This window comes from Chelonia mydas, chromosome 3, assembly GCF_015237465.2.
Source record: "Chelonia mydas isolate rCheMyd1 chromosome 3, rCheMyd1.pri.v2, whole genome shotgun sequence".
NCBI classification, from domain to species: Eukaryota; Metazoa; Chordata; order Testudines; family Cheloniidae; genus Chelonia; species Chelonia mydas.
The window spans coordinates 17287509-17310511 of record NC_057851.1 but is presented as its reverse complement, the minus strand read 5'-3'; the positions used below and the strand labels follow the sequence as shown (position 1 = coordinate 17310511).

Here is a 23003-nt window from a genome sequence, read left to right as displayed (position 1 = left end):
GGACAACAATCCAATATTTTGAGTGAATAGTACTTTGCAACAGGCCATGCTGTTTCTGCTGTTACATTGAGCACTAAATCCAAAATATCTCAAGCACTTGACAGTGAGTGTTTCAGGCCAGCGGGTGTCAAGCAGTTAAAATGTGAGGTACCATAGGAATCTGGGATATGGGCAGATCCTGAGTCTTGCTCAGATTTACCTCAGTCCAGGCACTAAGTAAACTGTGCGTTAAAACCTCAGTATATGGGCCCTAGTAACTATGGTGGTGTGTCACCCATTCACACTAGCAGGGAATTTGGCTCACTATACACCTAAGATTAAAGGTTTTGGAAATCTCCAGCTGTGCATGTAAATCTAAATCAAGAAGCTCTTCAAGGAATGGACTGCCTCTTCGCTATGTGTTTGTACAGCACCTAGCAAAATGGAGCCCTGATCCAGGACTGAGGCTCCTGGGCACAACCATATTGCACATATAACAATAATAATTAACAATAATGAGGTCTAAAACGGCGAAGTTTGTTTGGGATAAGTGTAACCCACACACTTTCTGGGTGTGGTGTTCTGTCCCACCTAGGGGCACCGAGACCACTTAGAACAAGAGATTATGAGTCTGCTCTACAGCCTTAGCTAAGAGCCAGTTGGCTTTTAGCTCATGTGGTAAAGGATCATGCACTAAGCTCCAAAGGTCCCAGGTTCGATCCCGCCCACTGAGGGCCAGGGTCTGTCAGTGTCACATAAGCACACAAGAGTATTTTGAAAAAGGGCCTCTTTGAAGGAGTGGATGGGAAACAAACTTAAATGTTGAAGAAATGCAGCCAAGAGGGATAAAGCCTAAAAGTTTTCAATACATCAGTCTATGGTGTGAGCTTACATTAATCAAGGAGAAAGCCAGATGGCAGTTTACATGCTTAAGAGCAAATCCTGATCTCATTGAAGCCCATCTTTTCATATAGAGGCCTTTATATTATCTTTCCCTATTATGTGGGGGTGGGATTGTATCCAAATACAATGACTGGTACCAACCCTCCTTATTAAATCCTACTATGTTTAAATTGTATCTCCTCACTCACCATTATTACCATGTCCTCTTCACCTTCTCCCTACCCCACTCCTGTTCTGTCGTACAGCCTACAAAGTTTTTCATAGGTGAGCCTTTAATCAGCGGCAACAATATTGAAGAAACCAAATTATAAGTGATAGGCTAGCTGCAGATTATTGGAGACCAAAAAAAGACTTGTTTTTCTAAGTGTATTTTTAATGGGGATAGAGAAATGGATTGACTGCAAAGTGCTTTTAGATAGGTTACCTCCCCAGTGAGAGATGACTCTTTCTTAGAATGTATTTTGGTTAATTGTATCCTAGGTGTGGCCGAGGTAATAGTCTTAGTGGGAGGTCGTCAGATGATTGGCATGAACCAACGAGCTTTAACGGCAGTCACTTGCTTAAATCCTCAAAACAATAAATGGTACCCATTGGCCAGCCTGCCTTTCTATGATCGGGAGTTTTTCAGCGTAGTCAGCGCTGGAGACAACATCTATCTTTCAGGTAAGCAGCATACACATTGGGAGCAGAAAAGCACTGGGTCCTCCCAAACTGTACTGTACAGTATAAGCAGGGAGGAACAGTTGCCAGTTTTATTCAACCACCCCTGGGGGAAAGGGAAAAACAAACAAATATGCTTTTATCACTCTCCATTTCACTTCAGCTCCAGTTTCGTCCCAGAGCAGTCAACAGCACATTTTGCAGTTATATAGAGAATAGGTTCGACAACCATCAAACCTGTGAAAGAGGTTTCCAGGCTGTAGTAACATAGTTTAAAACAGTGGCTGAAGTTGAGTCTAAATGGTGGGTTGCTGCATTCAAGATTGACTGAGCTGCTGAATATGTGACCTACACTTAAAATGTTTGTTTACAAGAGTGTTGTTGAAATCTCTCTTTTGATAGTAGACTGTAGCCCTATAATCTTGTTAGGTTCAGTGCTCCTGAAGCCACACTCCTGAAAAGGGTTTATCTAAAAGAGTTGCCGACTACAATTTGTGCTTGAAGTATAAAGGTGTCTGTTTGTATTAAATCATATAGTACATTTCCTTGGATTGGGGAAAAAAGCAACCTCCAGTAGGTAGTTGTAAGGATCCCCCTAGTGGTCCCTGAGTGTAAGTTTGATTATGTCTGAGAATAGAAAGGTTTCAGAGTAGCAGCCGTGTTAGTCTGTATCCGCAAAAAGAAAAGGAGGACTTGTGGCACCTTAGAGACTAACAAATTTATTCGAGCATAAGCTTTCGTGAGCTACAGCTCACTTCATCGGATGCATCCACTGAATGCATCCGATGAAGTGAGCTGTAGCTCACGAAAGCTTATGCTCGAATAAATTTGTTAGTCTCTAAGGTGCCACAACTACTCCTTTTTTTTTCTTTTTTTTTTTGAGAATAGAAAGAATCTAAGGCAAGGAGTGGTTTGCCTGGTTTTGAATTCCCCAATCACTTCTCCTTATGCTGACTAGAGAGATGTTAGAAACCCCAGGAGCTGAATAAAAATTATTGCTATCAATTGAGACAAATCTCTTTGTTTTCCTACCAGTGTTAAGTTCCCCAGTGGAGGTCTTTGTGCAGTCCTGGCCATTTTGTTAACCTAGTTTCTATTAGGAATCCTATTAGGAATCCACATTGCAGACTGTGTAATAACTAGAGTTGTGCAAAAGGTTAATAATGAAACCCAACCCCCCAAAGTTTATTAGATCCCTTTCTTGTGAACCTGGGCCAGTTTATGGTACGGGGTGGAAACTATGTAAAAGTCAGGAGCCTCACATGGTTTCAGTGCAAAACTTGCTGAGTACCACTAGGTTTTTGCTTTGCTCAGATGTGAAAAAAAGCAAATATAAAAGTAAAATAAAATAAAAACACCTGAAACTGCTGTGTTCCACAGTGGATAACACAGGAGGTTTAGTGAAATATCCTTTGGTAAAGCATTACTGAGGAAGAAGCCTGGTTTTGTCATTAAGGCATAGAACTGAGACTCTGGGTTCTGTTCCAGGCTCAATCACTGACTCCTGATGTGGTCTTAGATAAATCACTTTGCCTTTCTGTACCTCAGTTTCCTATTCCGTAAAACAAGAATAATAATACTTACCCACTTTATGGGGTGTTGGGAAGTGAAACGCTTTGAGACCTTCAGTTAGAAAGAGCTACAGAAATATCCAGTATTATTAGTATACTGCTTGATCATTTTAAACTCTTTGGCAGTGCCTATAACACTGGCTCTGCACTGTAATAGAAAAGCCAACTAATCATGGAAGTGATGCCTGAAAATTAGGAGTTAAACCTTAAAATCCCCTAATTCTACTTTATATGTGTACAAAACATGTTGTTTCTATTCTTTGTCACTTAATAACTGAATTAAGCATTCTGGATTTCAGAGTGGACAGTGAATAGCAAGCCAGTCAGTCTCTGCCACATGACACCTTCTTGCAAGTGTGTGGTAATTGGAAGATTGGAGGTTATTTATGGATGTTGGATGTGTATATTCCTTTACGCACATGTCCTTCTTAGTCTGACATCTTGATATCCTCATGTCATCTTAAAAAAACAAACCTTTGAAACGCACGAATAAATGACACCGATCTGCTTCATAGAAACAGATGCTCCCTATTGAGGGTGATTTATTTTAATTACTCAAATGTCATTAGAAGAGCTTTTACTTGGTAACTGGCTTTGATTGCAACATACAGTGGACTACCTGCATCCAAGTTCTCACTTAATTCTCTCCTTTTCTCACCCATGTCTCGTTGGCAGGTGGCATGGAGTCTGGTGTCACACTCTCTGATGTCTGGTGTTACATGTCCTTACTTGATAACTGGAATCTCGTATCCCGAATGACAGTCCCAAGGTGTCGGCACAACAGCCTGGTGTACGATGGGAAAATTTATACCATTGGAGGCGTTGGTGTGGCAGGCAATGTTGATCATGTGGAAAGGTAAGGTTCTCCTCCTAAAGAAATTATTTGACATGTGATGTAAAAGCGCACTGTTGACTCAAATTAGCTCAAAAATTTTGATTTGGTCAAAACAAGATTTTACAGAAGATAACAAAAATAGAAAAAAACTTTTTTTAAAAGTTCCAGTGGAAAAAATTGTATTAAAACAAATACATAGTAGCTTGTGTTGTGGGAACTGGAGCTGAGACATACCAAATTCATCTCATACAGGCATCTATTACATGGGGAAATTTTTCAATCCGTATTGAGATGTGCTGAATAGAGCATGGTCGGAACCAGATTTTTCATTTAACTTTTGAATGCTTGACTTTGTAAACTTAATGCTCTTTTAACATAGTTTCCTTTATGTAATTATATATAATAATGTATAAATATTGCATATAAAAAACTGCATTAAAAGAAAATTATTAAGGTTGCAAAGTCAAGCATGCAAACATTAGGAAATCCTAGCATTACGGGTGCCTGTGCAATTTTCATTTGTCCTCCTTTTGTATATGCATTATGATTAGAGCTATGCAAATAACTGTTTTTTCAATATACTGGCAGGTCCGAAAAAAGCCTGCCACAATTTTTTAACATGGGCAAAACGGAGTATTTCTCTCTCGCTGCATTCTCAGAAAAGACTGAACCATTTTGTCTAGAATTTTCCACACTCAAAAAATCAGCATGAGGCAGACACCCAGCATAGAAAAATTCAGCCCAAATGGTTAATGTCCGGTAAAGTTGAAGCTGAAGAAAGGTCTTAGTACGGGAAGTGTCAGGCAACCTTAATAATAGGTGGGGCTATAAGCAGCCCCGCCTATAATGTAATAAGAAATGCCTCTGCAACCTTAAACCTACCTCTTTGTACTGTAGGATCATGCTGTAATTGCATGATCAACTACTGTGACACTTCGCATGTCTGCGAGTCAACCTTTCCGTGCAGTGTTTGCAATCCCATCATTGCAGAGGTGAAATGAACAAAAATAAAACTGACTTTGTTGATTCTCTCAGTGAATTACAGAACACAGGAAGTAAACAAGCAGCATAAATAGTGAAGAGTAAATGGATTTTGCTATCATTGTGCATGCTGTGTACTCCAAGCTGATGATGAGTGGGCCCAGGGGGACTAGAACTGTTTCATGGGTTTGCAAAATTTCTTCAAATTCCCAAACGTCTTCTCCTATAATTTAAAGTCATGCTTTTTTCACAAGGGAAGTGTAGGCATTTGTTTCTTTTTTAAATCCTCTTTTAGATAAAGAGGAATGACACTGATGCAAGCAGGTGTCCTGTGGGCACTAATAGCCTGTATTTAGTTTTGATTAGAGTATGTCCTTTTGCCCAGCCTGTTCCTTTCTCCGCTCTGATTCTCATGTTCTCTCTTAAGCAGACCATCAACAAAAAAAGGAACAGTTTGTATTTCCAAAACCAGGGACTGTGTAGGCTGAGAATTAGGCAAAGCCGGTCCTTCCTAATACTAATAGTATTACTAATAGTTAGTCCTGCCACAAGTGCTGGGGACTGGACTAGATGACCTCTCGAGGTCCCTTCCAGTTCTACAATTCTATGATTCCCCAGACCCCCTGTCCCTCAAGAACAGCCCCCAGCCCCCAGAATAAGTCTTATGACTCTTGGGATTGTTATCACACGTCTCATCATATTTGGTATTTTTCTTAAATCCCCAGCTCCCAGAGTCATATGATTGCATTAGAATCTGAGCTTACATTTTAAAGGTGAGGAGCACATGTCATAGCTCCACTGAATTTCTAGCCCTTGTGGAGAAAAGCTTGACAACATGCACCCTAATGGCTCAGAAGCCAGAAGGCTAATAAGAGAACCCCTAATGTATTTTTTTATCTCATGATTTTAAGGCAGTTATCATGATTTGGAACTCTTGGGGTTGGCAGCACTGTAAGAATGACCTTAACCTGACACCATTGTGGTCTCACAGGGACACACACGTTTTGATGAAAGGTTTTGTGGCTCAGGTCCCAACAACCCTTAAACTGAGCATGCCAGAATATTTACAGTTTAAAAAAAGGAAGGCTAGTGTAGGCCTGTTATGCATGCTTATCCAGTAGAATAGCAGGGTTTCTCCATATTATGGGGGGGGGCGTAGCTCAGTGGTTTGAGCATTGGCCTGCTTAAACCCAGCGTTGTGAGTTCAATCCTTGAGGGGGCCATTTAGGGATCTGAGGCAAAAATTGGGGATTGGTCCTGCTTTGAGCAGGGGGTTGAACTAGATGACCTCCTAAGGTCCCTTCCAACCCTGATATTCTATGATATCATTTCTGCAGGGGTAGGTAAGCCCTTGTGATGGGGATTTGTTAAATTTGCAAATATAATTAATGTGCTATTATCGATAAAAGTGACTTATGAGAAGCAACAGTAGAACAGAGTGCATGCCCAGATTGTGTGTCCCTTTTGGGTTATGCTGGGAGATCAGAAGTTTTTAAAAATTAAAGCGAAGGAGAGGGATTAAAGAGTGTGTTAGTTTCATTGCTTAAATCATTTGTGTGGGTGTGTGTTATGCATTTGGTTTTGGAATTGACATTCTGGGCTTTTAACAGTAGAAAAGTGAGGAGAGAAAAAGTTCACCTTAAAAACTGCAATCCACAGACTGACATTATTCAAACTGAAACATCTCCCAATTGCCCCAACATCCTAATTTTAGCAGGTACTCAGAAAATTGAAGGCAGATGGAATAATTGTTCCAAGTCTTATGAGCAATGAGGCATTTTGAATCTGGGTCATCTCTTTCAGGAGAATCATTAATGTTCAGAATAATGTTAATTTAATTGCTCAATTTTCTGATGTCACATGCACAATTAAAACCCAACTCGGAACTTCCCAGTTCCTTCCTTGTGTGTGGGTGGGTGTGGTTATGACCTGCACTAATGGAGAGATTACATTTTCCACTATAGTGTGGATTGGACATTGCTCTTTGAATGTGTCAAGTTTGCTTTGGATGGGGCACAGAAATACAGTCTCAGGAGACCATCTATGCCTTTAGATCATTTATTACCCAGACTAGATAGTATTACGTACAAAACACTGCATTATAAGAATGTTGAAGTTGCAAAGTCAAGTACTCAAAAGTTAGGAAGTTCCAGAATTAAGATTGTGCAGTTTTTAGTCAGCCTCTTTGTGAGTATACATTATGATAGTGTTGTAAGCTGGGTGAAACCATGTTACGGGTTGAGTTAAAAAAACCTTGTTCAAGCTGATGCCTCCATTTAAGATAGTTAAGAGGCCACACCTAAAACAAAGCCTAATAGAGTCTTCCCGGAAAATAACACCGTGGAGGCAGAGGCTGGATATTGTGACCAGGGGTGTGGGGTGAGTGAGACTCTGAGAAAAACACTCACACAGAGAAAAGGTGGGAACAGACAAGACTGCAAGAGGAAAATAAAGCAAGAAAGCCAAGCAGTAAGTAAACAGTGCCTGCGAGCACAGTGTGACCCTGGAAAAACTAGAGAGAAAGCTTTTGGATCTGGTATATATTGGGTAAAGGGATTTTGGGGCCTGTAAACTAAGAAACTGCTCTTGGTTCCCTCCAGGGCTGGCTGTAGGTTTTTTGCCGCCCCAAGCAAAACATTTGCCGCCCCAAGCTCCGAGAGCGCAACTGCTCAAGCAAAAAAAATAAAATAAAAAGGATGGCCGGAATGCCGCCCCTGGGATTGTGCCGCCCCACGCACGTGCTTGCTTTGCTGGTGCCTAGAGCCGGTCCTGTTCCCTCAGCATTCTGAGACAGGGCTTTGTACATTCTTGGTAAACAAACAAAACTGCATCAAAGAGGTAACTGACTATCGCCAATTTCTGCTTCCAACCTGAACATCCCCAGACTCCCAAACTTTGCCTAGCCGCTTGGATTTAAAAGGGGCAACAATACAGCCTTTAATTACATGAGCAAATACTATTTTTTTCCACAGGTGATCATAACTTCATCAAATTTGGGCAGATTTTCATGGGAATGGCAAAAGGCACCTCCCAGACACCCAGGTGACCCCTGCCCCTGCCAAATTTCAAGTCCCTACTCCAAAGCAAGACGGCAGTAGAGAAGTTCAGTAAAATGTTTCTGAGAATTTTTTAACATGAACATAACATCTTAGTTTCCTTAATATCACTCTGAGAAATGGCTGAATTGTTTTACCGAAATTTTCAGAAAATTCCAGTTTAAGGCAAACATCCAGCATGGAAAATCTCATCTCAAATTATTAAAGTTTGGTTAAATTATAATCAACTGATTTCAGGGTCTTATGGAACCTGTCCTGCATCCTTACGTACAGGTGCTGCTACCTGCACTGTGTATAATTCATGTATGGGGATTGCATATGGATGGTCATTTGCTAAATGTCTTTTGTGCTATCCAGAAAGCACTAATGCAGTTAGGAGCAATTTTCTTTGGACTCCATAGGGTGAGTTATGGAATCATCCCTTCCCTGCTCCTTTGTCTGTACTTTATTTAAACTGTAATCTCTATGGGGTCTTGGCCGTTGGGTGAAATCCTGGCACCACTGAAGTAAATGGGAGCTTTGTTATTGACTTCAATGGGTTCAAGATTTCATCCTTTGTTTTCTAATATGTCTTTAAAGAGCCAAGCAGGTGCCACTATGATGGGCAACCTTCTTAAAACCTAAATAGATATATAAATAAACAGAATGTGTAATGTATTATAATTTATTAATTTATTGAAATAATTTGTACATACCAGCTGAGCAGAATCATAAACTCACTCTGTGAAATGGATGTTTTAAGCACATAGACTCATCTTCTGTGGGATTGGATTGTTGAGCTATGTTTTTGGAAGAAGGGTTTTAAGGAAATAGCAATGACTCTACAGTTCTCAGTCGAGCCCCTCTGGCAATTTTGACTGTAACAGGAAATAAGTCCCTAGATGTTTAGGTGAGAGATTTTCACACCAACCTGTCTGCTTCTGTTATTCGTGAGGAAATTCTGTGCCAAAATATTAAAGATTATGTGCACAATATTTTAAAATTCTGCAAATTTTATTTGTCAATAAATAACTGGGGCTCCTGCATGGCAGTGGGTAGCACAGACCACTGGCTGCATTGAGGTGGGAGAGCACCCTGAAGCCCCAACCTCCCCCAGTACAGGGACTCGGCTGTGAGGCTGCACTTGACCTTGACACAGCACAAGGGACGAGCCCCTCTGCACCAGGTGTAGACAGGCAGGCCCAGCCCACCAGGATCCAAGTGTGGAGGGGCTTAGTGTGGGGGGATCCAGGTGTGGGGTGAGAGGTTTCTGTGTAGGGCAATCTGGGTCCGGGCAGCCCAGTGGGCAGAGGTGAAAGTAAGCTGGTACGCCCCGATACAGCGTACCGGCAAGAGCCGGTGCACTGTACTGGGGCAGCCCGGCTTCCCCAGGAGCCAATTTAAAGGGCCTGGGGCTCCCAGCAGTGGCTGGAGTCCCAGGCCCTTTAAATTGCCTCCAGAGCCCCACTGCTGAAGCCCTGGGGTAGCAGCTGCAGGGCTCCAGCGGCTGTTTAAAGGGCCTGGGGCTCCCCTGCTTCTACTGCCCCGACCCTTTAAATAGCCACCGGAGCCCCGCTGCCGCTACTCCAGGGCTCCGGGGGCTATTTAAAGGACTGGGGTGGTAGAAGCAGGGGAGCCGCAGGCCCCTTAAATAGCCCCCAGAGCCCTGGGGTAGTGGGGGCTCCAGGACCTATTTAAAGGGCCAGGGCTCCAGCTGCCTCTGCCGCCCCAGTCCTTTAAATAGCCGCTGGAGCCTCGCCACTTCCCCAGGGCTCCGGCAGCTAATTACAGGACCGGGGCAGTAGAAGCAGTGGAACCCCGGTCCCTTTAAATAGCCCCAGGAGCCCTGGGCTGCTGCTGCTACCCCAGTGGGGGAGGGGGGCGGAGAAGGGGGTGCACTTACCTTACAGGGTGGGCTGGGGCTGGCTCTGACCCCCTCAGCCCTGCCCCTTCCGGGGGCCAGAGCTGGCCCCAGCATACCGGTAAGTCAATCGACTTACTTTCACCCCTGCCAGTAGGAGATCTGGATGCACAGGAGCTCGTTGGGGGTTTTCGGGTGCAGGGGCAATGGGACACTGCAGGGGATCCAGGTGAAGGTGGTTGGGGCTCAGCGAGGGCGGGGCCTGGGTGAGGGCAGGGACTTGTTGGGGGGGGTCTAGATGTAGGGGGGTAGGGCTTCTTAGGGTGAGCGTTCAATGGGCCTGCTTATCAGGGGAGCCCCAGCTGCTGCCAAGGGGACACCGCGTGCCAGACTCCCGCTTCCCCGTGATTTCCCTGTCCCCTATTCTCCATTCCCCTCCCCTCACTCCCACATTCCCTTCCCCCTGCCCTATTCCACCACCACCCCTTCCTCCCCATTGCCTCTTTCCTTCAGCTGGGCAGCTCTGCGCTTGCAGAAATGAGGGGGGTCAGTGGCGCGTAACCCTGTTTGCCCCCCCATGCCTCACCTCTGCTGGGGGGGGTAGTCGCCCCCAAAAAACTGCATCCATGGTCATCCCCCCACACACACATATGTGGCTTTCCTGCCATTTTCTCCAAGGAAGTACAGGAATTCTGCGGGGCGGGAATGAGCGTTTTCTGCCGGTGCACGGTCCCGCAGAATCCCCCCTGGAGTATTCTGTAGCTTGTATATAAATAACGGATGGAGGAATGAAGAGGATCTATGAACTGGGTTTCTGGATAATGGATGGGGCTTCCTAATATGTGAGAGCTGAAAAGGCTGTATATGCTGACTATATATATGGCTAAATGTTTATGGATTTGGATACTTCATAGTAATTATCTGTCTGAAGGGTGTTGAATGATGAAGCATGTTGTTCTGATACAGGGCCTCTAGATTTATCTAAAATTGGCTGACTACTTCAATTTATATGTGCACATGGAATACAATTTAAAAAATTAAATATAAAAATAATCTGTAATTGTCACTTTACACACTGTTTCAGAACCCAGTGTTATATTGATGTCTTAACAAAATTATATCTAGAACCTTGTCCAAGAATAGTTCATTAAGATCTTCAGAACAGTCAGAAGGAAATGAAAAAGCAAAACCATTAATATGATTTTAAACATCATGTGAGCCGTCTGGAGTGCAGATCGATAGTACACAATGAAGCTCTATTTTGTATAGCATCCTTCCTGAAAATTGTATTCCAAAGTTAAATAATGTATAAGATAGTGAAGGGTTGGTGGTCTATAAACTATTGATAATGATAACATAAAGACTTTATAATGTGAATAAATTAAAGCATTCAGTCATAAGGCTGTTTAACTTTAGAAGGAGAGAAATTAAGAGGCCGAGGAAAAGGGGGGAAAACGTGTTTTCAGATAAGGTATGAAAAGAGTTGGAGAGTTCATAAGGCAGAGAGCTGCTCCAAAGGACAGAAGTTGCAGAGTAAAAGCCTGTCTTGCCATTAATGCTGAGATTGTGGGAAAAGGAAGAGAAAGAAAGCACGTGCTAAATGAGATGAGTGAGGTGAGAGAAAGATCAGTCCTACGAGGGAAAACTGGGGAATGCAGAATTTTCAAAACAAGAAGGGTTATTTTTATTTTGCAGGTCTAGTCCATAAACTGGGATGAGGCCAATAGAGCCACAGTGTTTGGGTAGGCCCACCACCAGATAATGGTGTGGACAGGCTTGGAAACAGGAAAGCAGGAGCTAGCATTGGCATAGTAGAGAGCCATAAGTACTGTGAGCAATTTTGCAGAGGGAAACCTTTGGGTGGATGGGATCCAGTAAATTAAGTCTTAATTTACTATTGTAAACAGCAGACTCGAATGAGAGGTCTGATTCAAGCAAAGAGATCAAGATGGATATTTTTTAGGTTAATTCTCTTGGCTGTAAGCAGTTGAATAGAGTGTCAGAAAATAGTCACCACTATTGTAAAAGTGGCAGTTAAAGTTAAAGGTGGAGATAACAAGAATGAAAGGAAGAATGTAAATAGAAAAGAGCAGAAAGCCAAGGGATAAGGTGGTTGTGATTCTTCTCTGCACAAGAAAGTTGCATTCATTTAGCTTTATTCTGTTTTTAAACCAATGTAGTTAATTCAGTGTAAATCCTTGTGTGGACACTTTAGGAGTTGACTGAAGTTAAACCAGAATGATCTGGTGTTTGGAAAACATGCCAGAGAGACACTTAAGAAGCTCAAACTACTGAGCTTATCAAAAGGAAGGTTAAGAGGTGACATGATTATGTTCCACAAGTGTCTGTGCTACCTGGACAAGAGATATTTGATAGTAGACAGCTCTTTTATCTAGCGGAAAAAGGCATGAGATCCAATGGTTGGAAGCTGAAGCTAGAGAAATTGAGACTAGAGAAATAAGGCACATACTTTTACAGTGATGGTAATTAACCATGGGACGAGTTACCTAAGGACATGGTGGATTCTCTATCACTTGAAGCCTTTAAATCAAGACTGCATATCTTTCTAAAGATATGTTATCGCACAAACAGATGCTATGGGTCAGAATGTTGGTCAGCGAGGAAGAGAAAGGAACAACTATTGCATGCTGACAAAATGAGAATACTCAGGTGGGCACTGGGGTAAGACAAGAGCTGATAGGCTACACAATGAAATGGTATGAGCCATGATGCAGGTAGCCCCCAACACAGAAAAGCTGAGGGAGTATCCACTGAAATGGCTGGGTCATAATGGGCCATTTCACTTTGAATGGTCCCTTAGAATATGATCCCTTAGAATAAAGTGCTAACTACTTAGGCTAAACAGTCTGTTTGATCTTGTATTTAGCTGCAACACTCTGAGTACCTTTCCCAGATCTGAGGAAGAGCTTGGTGTTGCTTGAAAGCTTGTTTCTCTCACCAAGAGAAGTTAGTCCAATAAAAGATATTACCTCACCACCCACCTTGTCTCTCTAATATTTTGGGACCGACACTGCTAAAACAACACTGCATACAGCAATGGCTGGGTCATGTGAGATGACGAGATGTGGGATATGTTGGCCAAAGAGTACAAGAGCTAGTAATCACATGACAAAGACCATGAGCAAGACCTAGAAGAAGGTGGTTAAGATGCTAAGAAGGACACGAATAGGGTTGTTTTCAGCTTGGAAGACACTTGACAAGAATGTTTGAAGATGAAGAACAAGACCTGCTGACACTGATTGCCAGGACAAGATGAAGGCAAAGAAGAAAAAGAGGATTAATCAGTTGTTTTCATTATAAAATCAGGGATGGGAACAGATCAATTACCAATACTAGAATTATTGGGGGACAAGAGGTAGCTACATGTATCCCACCAGCAGTGTATCAAACTATTTTTATTACACAATTTTGTCCATATCTATTTTTTAGGATGAGAGTGAATATTGCCATGAATATTACTGCAGAAAGGGACCTGGGGGTCATAGTGGATCACAAGCTAAATATGTGTCAGGAGTGTAAAACTGTTGCAAAAAAAGCAAACATTATTCTGGGATGGATGGATGGATGTATTAACAGGAGTGTTGTAAGCAAGACACAAGAAATTATTCTTCCACTCTACTCCGTGTTGATTAGGCCTCAACTGGAGTATTGTGTCCAGTTCTGGGTGCCACATTTCAGGAGAGATGTGGACTAATTGGAGAAAGTCCAGAGAAGAGCAACAGAAGTGAGCGAAGGTCTAGAAAACATGACCTATGAGGGAAGATTGAAAAAATTGAGTTTGTTTAGTCTGGAGAAAAGAAGACTGAGAGGGGACATGATAACAGTTTCCAAATACCTAAAAGTTTGTTACAAGGAGGAGGGAGAAAAATTGTTTTTCTTAACCTCCGAAGATAGGACAAGAAACAATGGGCTTAAATTGCACCAAAGGCAGTTTAGGTTGGACATTAGGAAAAACTTCCTAACTGTCAGGGTGCTTAAGCACTGGAATAAATTGCTTAGGGAGGATGTGGAATCTCTGTCACTGGAGATTTTTAAGAGCAGGTTAGACAAACACCTGTCAGGGATGGTCTAGATGATACTTAGTCCTGCCATGAGTGCAGGGGACTGACCTAGATGACCTCTCAAGATCCCTTCCAGTACTGTGATTCTATTAGTATTGCATACAAATGTGAGGTTTATATCACTGTGCAATTATATCGTAAGTTTTTAAGTGATGCTTTTAGTAGTCAAATGCAGAGTTAGTACCTTATTTTTGGCACCAAACTTTAAAAATTAGATCTAGTACAGGATTGTGCCCCATCATATGTTCCAGCCTCCATATTATTTGATATTTTTTCTGTTTCTTCTCCTAATGATTCTGTTTTTTTCTGTGCCATTAAGTTGAAAATCTTTAGAAAGTGCACTTCTCAGTACTCTTTATTATATGGAAATTCCCTCATTTTAGTTGGTTAAAATGTACCTCCATTTTGGTTTTTCATTTTTATTAATTTATTAATAGTGATCAGTTATTTTTATTGAAATGTTACTAGTGCAAAATAAATCAGTTCCTGTCAGTTTATGCTCCTTGCACTATTACCTGTCTTTTATCTCTTGTTTGGTTCCACGTTTGGACATTGTGGGTATGTCTACACTGCCTCTGGGAGCAGGCTGGGTCCACAGACTTGTGTGGGTGAGGCTTGCATTAGCGCATTAAAAATAGCCACGCAGACAGTGCTCTGATGTTCCAGCTCAGGCTGGAACTTGGGCTCTCAAACCCGCTCTGTCACCGCAGCCTGAGAGTTTAAGCTGCCACCCAAGTTGTAGTGTCAGAGTACAGTCGCTACACAGCTGGTTTTAGCGCTCTTACGCAAGCCTGACCAATACAAGTCTGTGGGCTTGGGCTGGGAGGCTCACTCCCTGATGTTGTGCAGACATACCCTGGCAGACTGAGAGATGTGTCACAAAGGGAGAATATCACTAGGAACAAATATATCAGTTTCAGAAAGAGATTCTGAAGACCAGGAATCTAGAGTATTTGCATGTTGTAAGCATCCGTCCTATGATCAGGAGCCAAAGCTCTAAATGGGTGATGAAGGCTTGTGTGTTTGTCATCAACTGTTCCGAGTTACTACCATTTAGGCAACTACTATTTGACTGAATGTGCCATTTCATGGAAATATTGAACCATGTTGTTTTCCACTGTCTCCCAGGCTCATTTTACTGGAGCTATTTGGATCACTGCCACATTATTTAAAAAAATAGATGTCTGATCTTGGGACGTTGTCTAAAATGAATCTTAATCCATTGTTTATTAACTGCACATCCTTATGGTCAATGGCTTAATTAAATCAGATACTGATGACCTTAAAACTAATTTAGTGCTCTAATGAATATTCTTTTCTGTTGCGCGACATGTTAAAAATGGATGCAATGAGGAAATCTTATTCCAGTAGCAAACTCCCCATTAACATTTGCAATATCCTGCAATGAAGTGTAGTAGTAGCTTGATACATACAGTGGCAATTAAATGGAGGCAATTTACACATGCACAAAATGTGCATTAATGGCTAGTTAACTAGAGTAAAAAGAGCTATCATGTTGTATTATGTTTGATGATGAGATGAGCTTCACAAGCTAAACAATTCAAGTATATTAACAATTCCCTGCCTCTGGTTGCTGTTGGATATCACCACAATGATTTGCGAGAATAATCTTACTGTATTCCAATTAATAGAAATTAATTAGTGGAAGTCATCTTGACAAAGGTGTCCTGAGTTTCTTTAGCTCAAGCAATAATTAGGCTTGAGAGGCATATGAAGAAATAGATCTGGTTTTCTCTGTGCCTTTATCATTATCTTCTTAAAGGTTAGAAAGCAGCATTAATGGCATTATCTACCAAAACAATTGGATTGCTTTGGTGTTAGAAGGTATGTTTTCAGGTCTGTTTTATCTGTCTGCCTAGCTGCCTATCTCTCTGTATGTTTTATCTGTCAATCTGTCATGCATTTACAACACATCCATCACTGTATTATCTGGACTTATTCCTTTTGCTTTTGTTTTAGGTATGACACAATCACCAATCAGTGGGAGACAATAGCTCCTCTGCCAAAGGCTGTGCATTCTGCAGCTGCCACTGTTTGTGGTGGCAAGATCTACGTGTTTGGTGGGGTGAATGAAGCTGGTCGTGCCGCTGGAGTCCTTCAGTCATATGTCCCTCAGACTAATGCATGGAGTTTTATAGAGTCTCCAATGATCGGTAAGTGATCAGCATTTCACAATTTAAAAAAGAAATAAATGTCAGGATATAAATGTCTATACCACAAAATAAGTAAACCAAAGGGGCTGAATGTAAAGATGTCTTTAATAAAAGGCTGAGGAAAAGGTGTTTGTAATAGCAATGCTGGACGGGGTTGGTAACAGTATGTAATATATTAACCTGGAGATTCAGTGGTCTGGATCCTTCACTCTAGGCAAATGACACTCATTAATACCCCTGGTTATTTAGCTAGAAGGGGTGGGTTCAAGGTGGGGACAGAAAGAAAAACAACACAGATGTGGATACCCTATACATTATACAGTGCACTAAAATTTTGTTATGCCATCAAATGTCACTTCATGTCTAAAACAATGCCATTCATTTAATAGATTATTATTACTGTTGTTGAAATTCCTCTTGTCCCAAAGGAAGCAAAGGTCTTTTTTGCAGGAACTCAGAGATGTTGTTCAATGGAATTCACCCTGCAGGATAGAAAATCCACAAGACAGGTGGACTATGAAGATCCAGCACTGTTTTTATTAGTTATGTTTACAGTGCCCAGGCGAGTGCTACATGCCTTACAGAACAAATAGAAAAACCGGGGGACTAAAAATTTCAAAAGCACCTAACGGCTAGATCCTTTAAATTCTTAAATAGTCATCAGAGCAGGGACTTAGGTGCCAAGCAGCTTGGGAGTCAGGACTTAGGTGGCTTTGTGCATGCCCACCGTCAGAAATTAGGGCCCCAGGGGACTCTACCAATGGAAACATAGGTGCCTACAGAGTTAGGTGGCAGCCAAGTAGGGGTTTTGAGGATCTAAATTTCACACCTGTGCACCTAAAATGGCATTTAGGCACCTACATCCATTTACAGAGATAACCCTAAGTGACCTAGAAGCCTAATGGTATGTCTGTACAGGAGCTGGAAGATATAATTTCCAGCTCAAATAGACATACACAAGTTAGCTATGATCAAGCTAACATGCTAAAAATGGTGGTGGTGGTGGTGCAAGTGGAGAGATGGGCTAGCTGCCCTGAGTATGATCCCGTCTGAGAACCTATGTACATATTAGAATAGCTAACCCCTCCCACCACTCATGCCACTGTGGCTAGACGTCTATTTTTTTGCACACCAGCTCCATCAGAGCTAGCACAGGTATGTCTATGAAGGCTGAAAAATTACACCTCCAGCTCCAGTGTAGACATTCCCTAAGCATAGGAGCCAACTCTGTGGGTGCTCTGGGGCTGGAGCACCCACGGGGAAAAATTGGTGGGTGCCTGCACCCACCGGCAGCTCCCCGCCCCACCCCCGCCCCAGCTCACCTCTGCCTTCGCCTCCTCCCCTGAGCGCGCCGCTGCTTCCTTCTTCTCCCCTGAAACAGCTGTTTCGCTTGGCAAGTGCTGGGGGGGGGAGGAGGAGGAGGAATGCGGCGGTCTCGGGAAGAGGCAGGGCTGGGGCCGGGATTTGGGGAGGAGTCCAATGGGGCAGGGAGGGGGTGGAGTCGGGGCTGGGGGGCGCGAGCACCCACCAGCACCAAGGAAATTTGGTGCCTGTGACCCTAAGATCCATTCTCAAAAGTGACATAGGCACATAGGCGTCTAAATAGCATTGACTTTCAATGGGACCTAGTTTCCTAAGGCCCAGATCCTCAAACGTATTTAGGCGTCTAACTCCCATTGAACTCCCAAGTGCCGGAACACCTTTGAAGATCCAGGCCTAAATTGCTTTTGAACATGGGACTCTTTTGACACTTCAAACCAAGGGTGCCTTGCCTAAAGATTTTAAACTCAATGTTAGATAGGATGCAACCGTAGGGTGCAGCCCTACTAGGACATGGTTATTCAGGTTAGGCCTGAGCACATATGGATGTCCAAAATAAACTACGTTTCCCCCCTTCTGTATATTAATTATTAATATTATTTTATTATGTATTTATTTATTTACTACATCCCTACTTCAGGCATTGTGGAAGAAGCAAGTCTTGGGGAGTCAGTTTTCGCCTATAAAATCTGTGTTTATAGCTTCCCCTGTGGATAAAGCATTGCTCTTTTCCTTTTCCCTGGCTGTTCTTTGTGTCCAGTCTAACGTAACATGACATGCATATGATGTAGCATGAAGCACCCAGCAGGAGGGCATCAGCCACCAACAATCATATTTATGTATTACAGCAATGCTAAGAAACCTATTTCCTGGCTTTTTCCATCACATGGACACAACGGCTGCTGTTCATATAATCGACTGAGTGACATTATGAGGTTTTTCTGTGCTCAGAGCATACTGCAAAAATGAATGTATTATGCAAAAAAGTATTCCTTTTCCTTACCGAACTAGTACAAGTGCCACAGGAGCTGAGAATTCATTCCCTGGACTCATTATATTGTCTAGCAGGTGTCAAGGCCGTGCGTGCTTGGAAAAATCATCCAAAAATATCCCAAGATGGGTACATCATACATTTTCAAATAAATTGTATTATTTCCTAACAAAAAATACATCAAAACCATCGATGGGGGTGGGGGATGGTATTTGTGCTTTTTTTGAGAAAATGTAAGTAGTGAGTTAACAATATTCTGAAAGTGTAACATTCTGTGATTTTTATTGGGAAATAAATACGGCCAATTTATTTGCAAATTTATAAAGTCGTTTAACACAAGAGACTGAAAAAATTGCACCCCTACTGGAGGACATCTCTGCTAGTGATACTATGCTTGATCTTAACCAAAAGGCCCTGAGATTATTGAAAATACTTAATTTTTGCAACGGCGAAGTAGTAGTAGTAACCATACTGATAAAATGTCCTCCCACTAAAGGTTGGGGGACACTGTACAGGAGAATGACATTCCACATTCAATATGATGAACAATGCAAAAAACAAAGGCAGAGAGAATGAGACTTGGTGGTCTTTTTATAAAAGGAAAATGGGATTAATTCCAGTATTTCATGACCATAGTAAAAATGTGGTGCTCTGTTGACCTTAGATAAGATAGTGGGCTCTTTAAATAAGTGTTATGTGTGCTCAGATTCCCAGAATACAAGCAGCTCTTGTATGTAACCACGACCAATCCTTTAAAGGGCTTTTTCACAACTAGTAATACGAGTTTAAAACCAGTCTGTGATTCTAAGGTAATCAGTGACGAGAATGCAGGGTGGGCAAGTATAAAATCATAGGACTGGAAGGGACCTCGAGAGATCATCCAGTCCACTCCCCTGCACTCATGGCAGGACTAAGTATTGTCTAGACTGTGCCTGACAGATGTTTGTCTAACCTGCACTTAAAAATCTCCAATGATGGAGATTCCACCACCTCTGTAGGCAATTTATTCCAGTGCTTAACCACTCTGACAGTTAGGAAGTTTTTCCTAATGGCTAACCTAGACCTCCCTTGCTGCAATTTAAGCCCATTGCTTCATGTCCTGTCCTCAGAGGTTAGGAACAAATTTTCTCCCTCGTCCTTGTAACAATCTTTTATGTACTTGAAAACTATTATCATGTCACCTCTCAGTCTTCTCTTTTCCAGACTAAACAAACCCAATTTAAAAAAACAAAAACCCAATGAGGAGTCCTTGAGGCACCTTAGAGACTAACGAATTTATATGGGCATAAGCTTTCATGGGCTAAAACCCACTGCATCAGATGCATGTAGTGAAAAATATAGTCAGCAGTATAAAGACTGGGACTGGATGGATCACTACAAAAAGTAATTTTCCCTCTGCTGATACTCACACCTTCTTGTCAATTATTGAGAATAGGCCACTTCCACCTTAATGGCACTGGCCTCATTAGCACTGACCCCCCCACTTGGTAAGGCAACTCCCATCTTTTCATGTGCTGTAATATTTATACTGCTTACTGTATTTTTCATTCCATGCATCTGATGAGTGGGTTTTAGCTCACGAAAGCTTGTGCCCAAATAAATTTGTTAGTCTCGAAGGTGCCACAAGGACTCCTCGTTGTTTTTGCTGATACAGATGAACACGGCTGCCACTCTGAAACCAGTTTTTTCAATCTTCCCTCATAGGTCATGTTTTCTAGTCCTTTGATCATTTTTGTTGCTCTTCTCTGGACTTTCTCCAATTAGTCCACATCTTTCCTGAAGTGTGGTGCCCAGAACTGAACCCAATTCGCCAGTTGAGATCTAATCAGCGCAGAGTAGAGCAGAAGAATTACTTCTTGTGTCTTGCTTACAACACTCTTGCTAATACATCTCAGAATGATGTTTGGGTTTTTTTGCAACAGTGTTACACTCTTGACACATATTTAGCTTGTGGTCCACTATGACCCCCAGATCCCTTTCCCCAGTACTTCTTCCTTAGCAGTCATTTCCCATTCTGTATGTGTGCAGCTGATGATTCTTTCCTACGTGGAGTACTTTGCATTTGTCCTTATTGAATTTCAGCCTATTTACTTCAGACCATTTCTCCAGTTTGTCCAGATCATTTTGAATTATAATCCTATCCTCCAAAGCACTTGCAACCCCGCCAGCTTGGTATCGTCTGCAAACTTTATAAGTGTACTCTCTATGCCATTATCTAAATAATTGATGAAGATACTGCACAGAACTGGATACAGAACTGATCCCTACAGGACCCCACTCGTTATGCCCTTATAGCTTGACTGTGAACCACTGATAACTACTCTCTGGGAACGGTCTGACATACGGTAGCTCATACTTGTAAGTCCATCACTTCCAAGAAGTCGGGTGCTAACCTATCCAAGCCAACCTTGGCAAGAATGTTGGCATTTTAGGGAGGTAATTTGTTTTAAATTATCTCAGTGCTAGTGAAACAAGCTGGAGACCAAAGTACTCTCTCCATAGAACAGATACAGCATAGGCAACAATATTGTGAGCTCTTTCACACAGCCCAGCCAATCTGCCTCCAATCTATGCCACTTAGATTTCCCCTAGGAATAAGAAGGCCTACATTCATTTAATCCCTGGCTTCTCTGCTGAGCCTGCCAGTAAGTGTACCAAATGAAATACTTGTGCACTAGGACTGAAACATGTTTCCCATAGGTCACGAAATAGTTATCAGCAGTAATAACTTTTTGATGACTGCAGACCTGGAAATATACTCAGTGGAGTCTGTAAGGTTTTGTCTACACTGCAGTTAGACACTCTGTGGCTGACCCATGCCTTCTGATTCGGACTCACAGTGCTTGAGCCAAGGAGCCATTTAATTGTGGTGTAGCCTTTCAGGCTTGGGCTGCGGACTGAGCTCTGGGACCCTCTCACCGCGCAGGGTTCTAGAGCCCAGGCTCCAGTCCGAACCCGAACATCTACACCGCAATTAAACAGCCCCTTAGCCTGAGCCCTGTGCGCCCAAATAAGTGGCCTAGGCCAGCCCCAGGTTTTTCATTGCAAAGTAGACATACCCTTTGTGGACTTGAGATGCTGTTGATTGGCAGGATTCTATAGTTAAACAGTCTCACATCTCTTCTTCCCAGTCTCTAACATCTAACAAAGCTGCCACTTAGTAACAATTCTGGTAAGTGTAGTGCCACAAAATCAAACCAGCATTCATACTTGCACTGCTTACCTTTTCATTCTTGCTATGCTGTCCTTACAGAGCTGAAGAAAATGTATTTTATGCATAACTTCCTAAGGCTTGTCTTTTTTAACAAGACCGCTATAGACATGCTGAAGTCAGTGATAGTAAATAAGCATAATCATCTTGTCACTTTGCGTTTTAGTTCACTTCGTGTCTAATGCTAGGGCACTAAAATGTACCCTTTATGCAATATCAAATAATCAGTTGCCTACATTAACGTAACTATAAGTTTTGATTTGTGTTTCTGAGTGGGTTTTCCATTTAAAGCTGCCCACAGTTTATATGCAAAATAGGAGTTTTATTTACCTATCTCCATAGTTAAATTTTAAAATCTGGTAAGTGCTGTGGGAAAGCACAGGTCAGGGACCCATGAACATTTCTGGTATCTAGTCTAAATCTAATTTCTTATACCATGTCCATCTCTGGATCATTAGGTTCCCCCCTAGTTTTCAGCTAAAACTCTCACATGGTGGCAAGGGGTGGTGACTTTAGGACTCAGTTCTGGCAAGTGTCCACCCTCTGTTTCCCTAGCTGCCTCACTGGTGGAGTTTCCCCTCTGTTCTTAAGGTGGGTAGCTCTCCCCTGACTGCAGAAGTTCTCCCCAGACTGGTGGATGGAGATGGGCCTCCCCCGGCTGTTGAGTGAGAGAACAGGGCTCCAGGTGCCTTCCCAATGCCAGCTCTTCAGTCTGGGCAGGCAAGCACTGGCAGGAAGGGATAGGGGCTGCAGGATTGCCATTCAGTGCAGCTGCAGCTTGGCTTCCTTTCCTTGCATGTAGGATGATTTCATGGGACTACATCTGATATCTCCCATGTGTTCTAGAAAGCTCTTGTCGGGGCAGGTGCATAGAAACACAGAAAGGGATTACCCAGTAGCAACTGCCCTGGCAATAGCTGGTGCAACCTGTCAGCTCAGTCCCAGCCTCTGAGAGGGCTGAAACTGTCAACAGGATGAGCCAGCCTTAACATTTCCAGTCAGGCCCTATCAAATAATTCCATCCCCCCACTCCTGTATCAGATTCCCATTGCCTTGATCATGCCATTAGAAACAGAGCTGGCCTAAGGATTTGAGGGAGGGAATGTGAGATCATTCTTTGGCTATGCCCAAGCTCAGTGGTTTCCTTGACACACAGACTGTGTTTGGCAGAATCTTACCCCAACGCACACACCTTCCCCTTCACCCATTCTCCTCCTGCACCTGCCAACCTCCCCTGGCTGTGTTGATTTATATCAGTTCACATTTTGGAAGAAAAGGGCTAGAAACTTACTTTTTTTTTTTTACTAAAATGGAAGCCTAAATTTTGCTTTTGTGGCTTTCTCTGCTAACCAGGGGCTTGCACAAATCTCTACCAGCTCCTCAGTGATTTGTTGTCATGG

The 23003-nt window shown here is 42.5% G+C and overlaps 1 protein-coding gene across 5 annotated transcripts in view; it reads left to right on the top strand.

Annotated features, from left to right (window-relative positions):
- Positions 1-23003, top strand: part of KLHL29 (kelch like family member 29) — a 573096-nt gene that overhangs the window by 521351 nt on the left and 28742 nt on the right. For all 5 annotated transcript variants that reach the window (XM_043542199.1, XM_043542201.1, XM_037893987.2 and 2 more), the window contains 3 exons: positions 1363-1545; positions 3789-3969; positions 15888-16081. In XM_043542199.1, coding sequence (XP_043398134.1) covers positions 1363-1545; positions 3789-3969; positions 15888-16081 — 558 coding nt within the window. The remainder of the gene's footprint in view (positions 1-1362; positions 1546-3788; positions 3970-15887; positions 16082-23003) is intronic.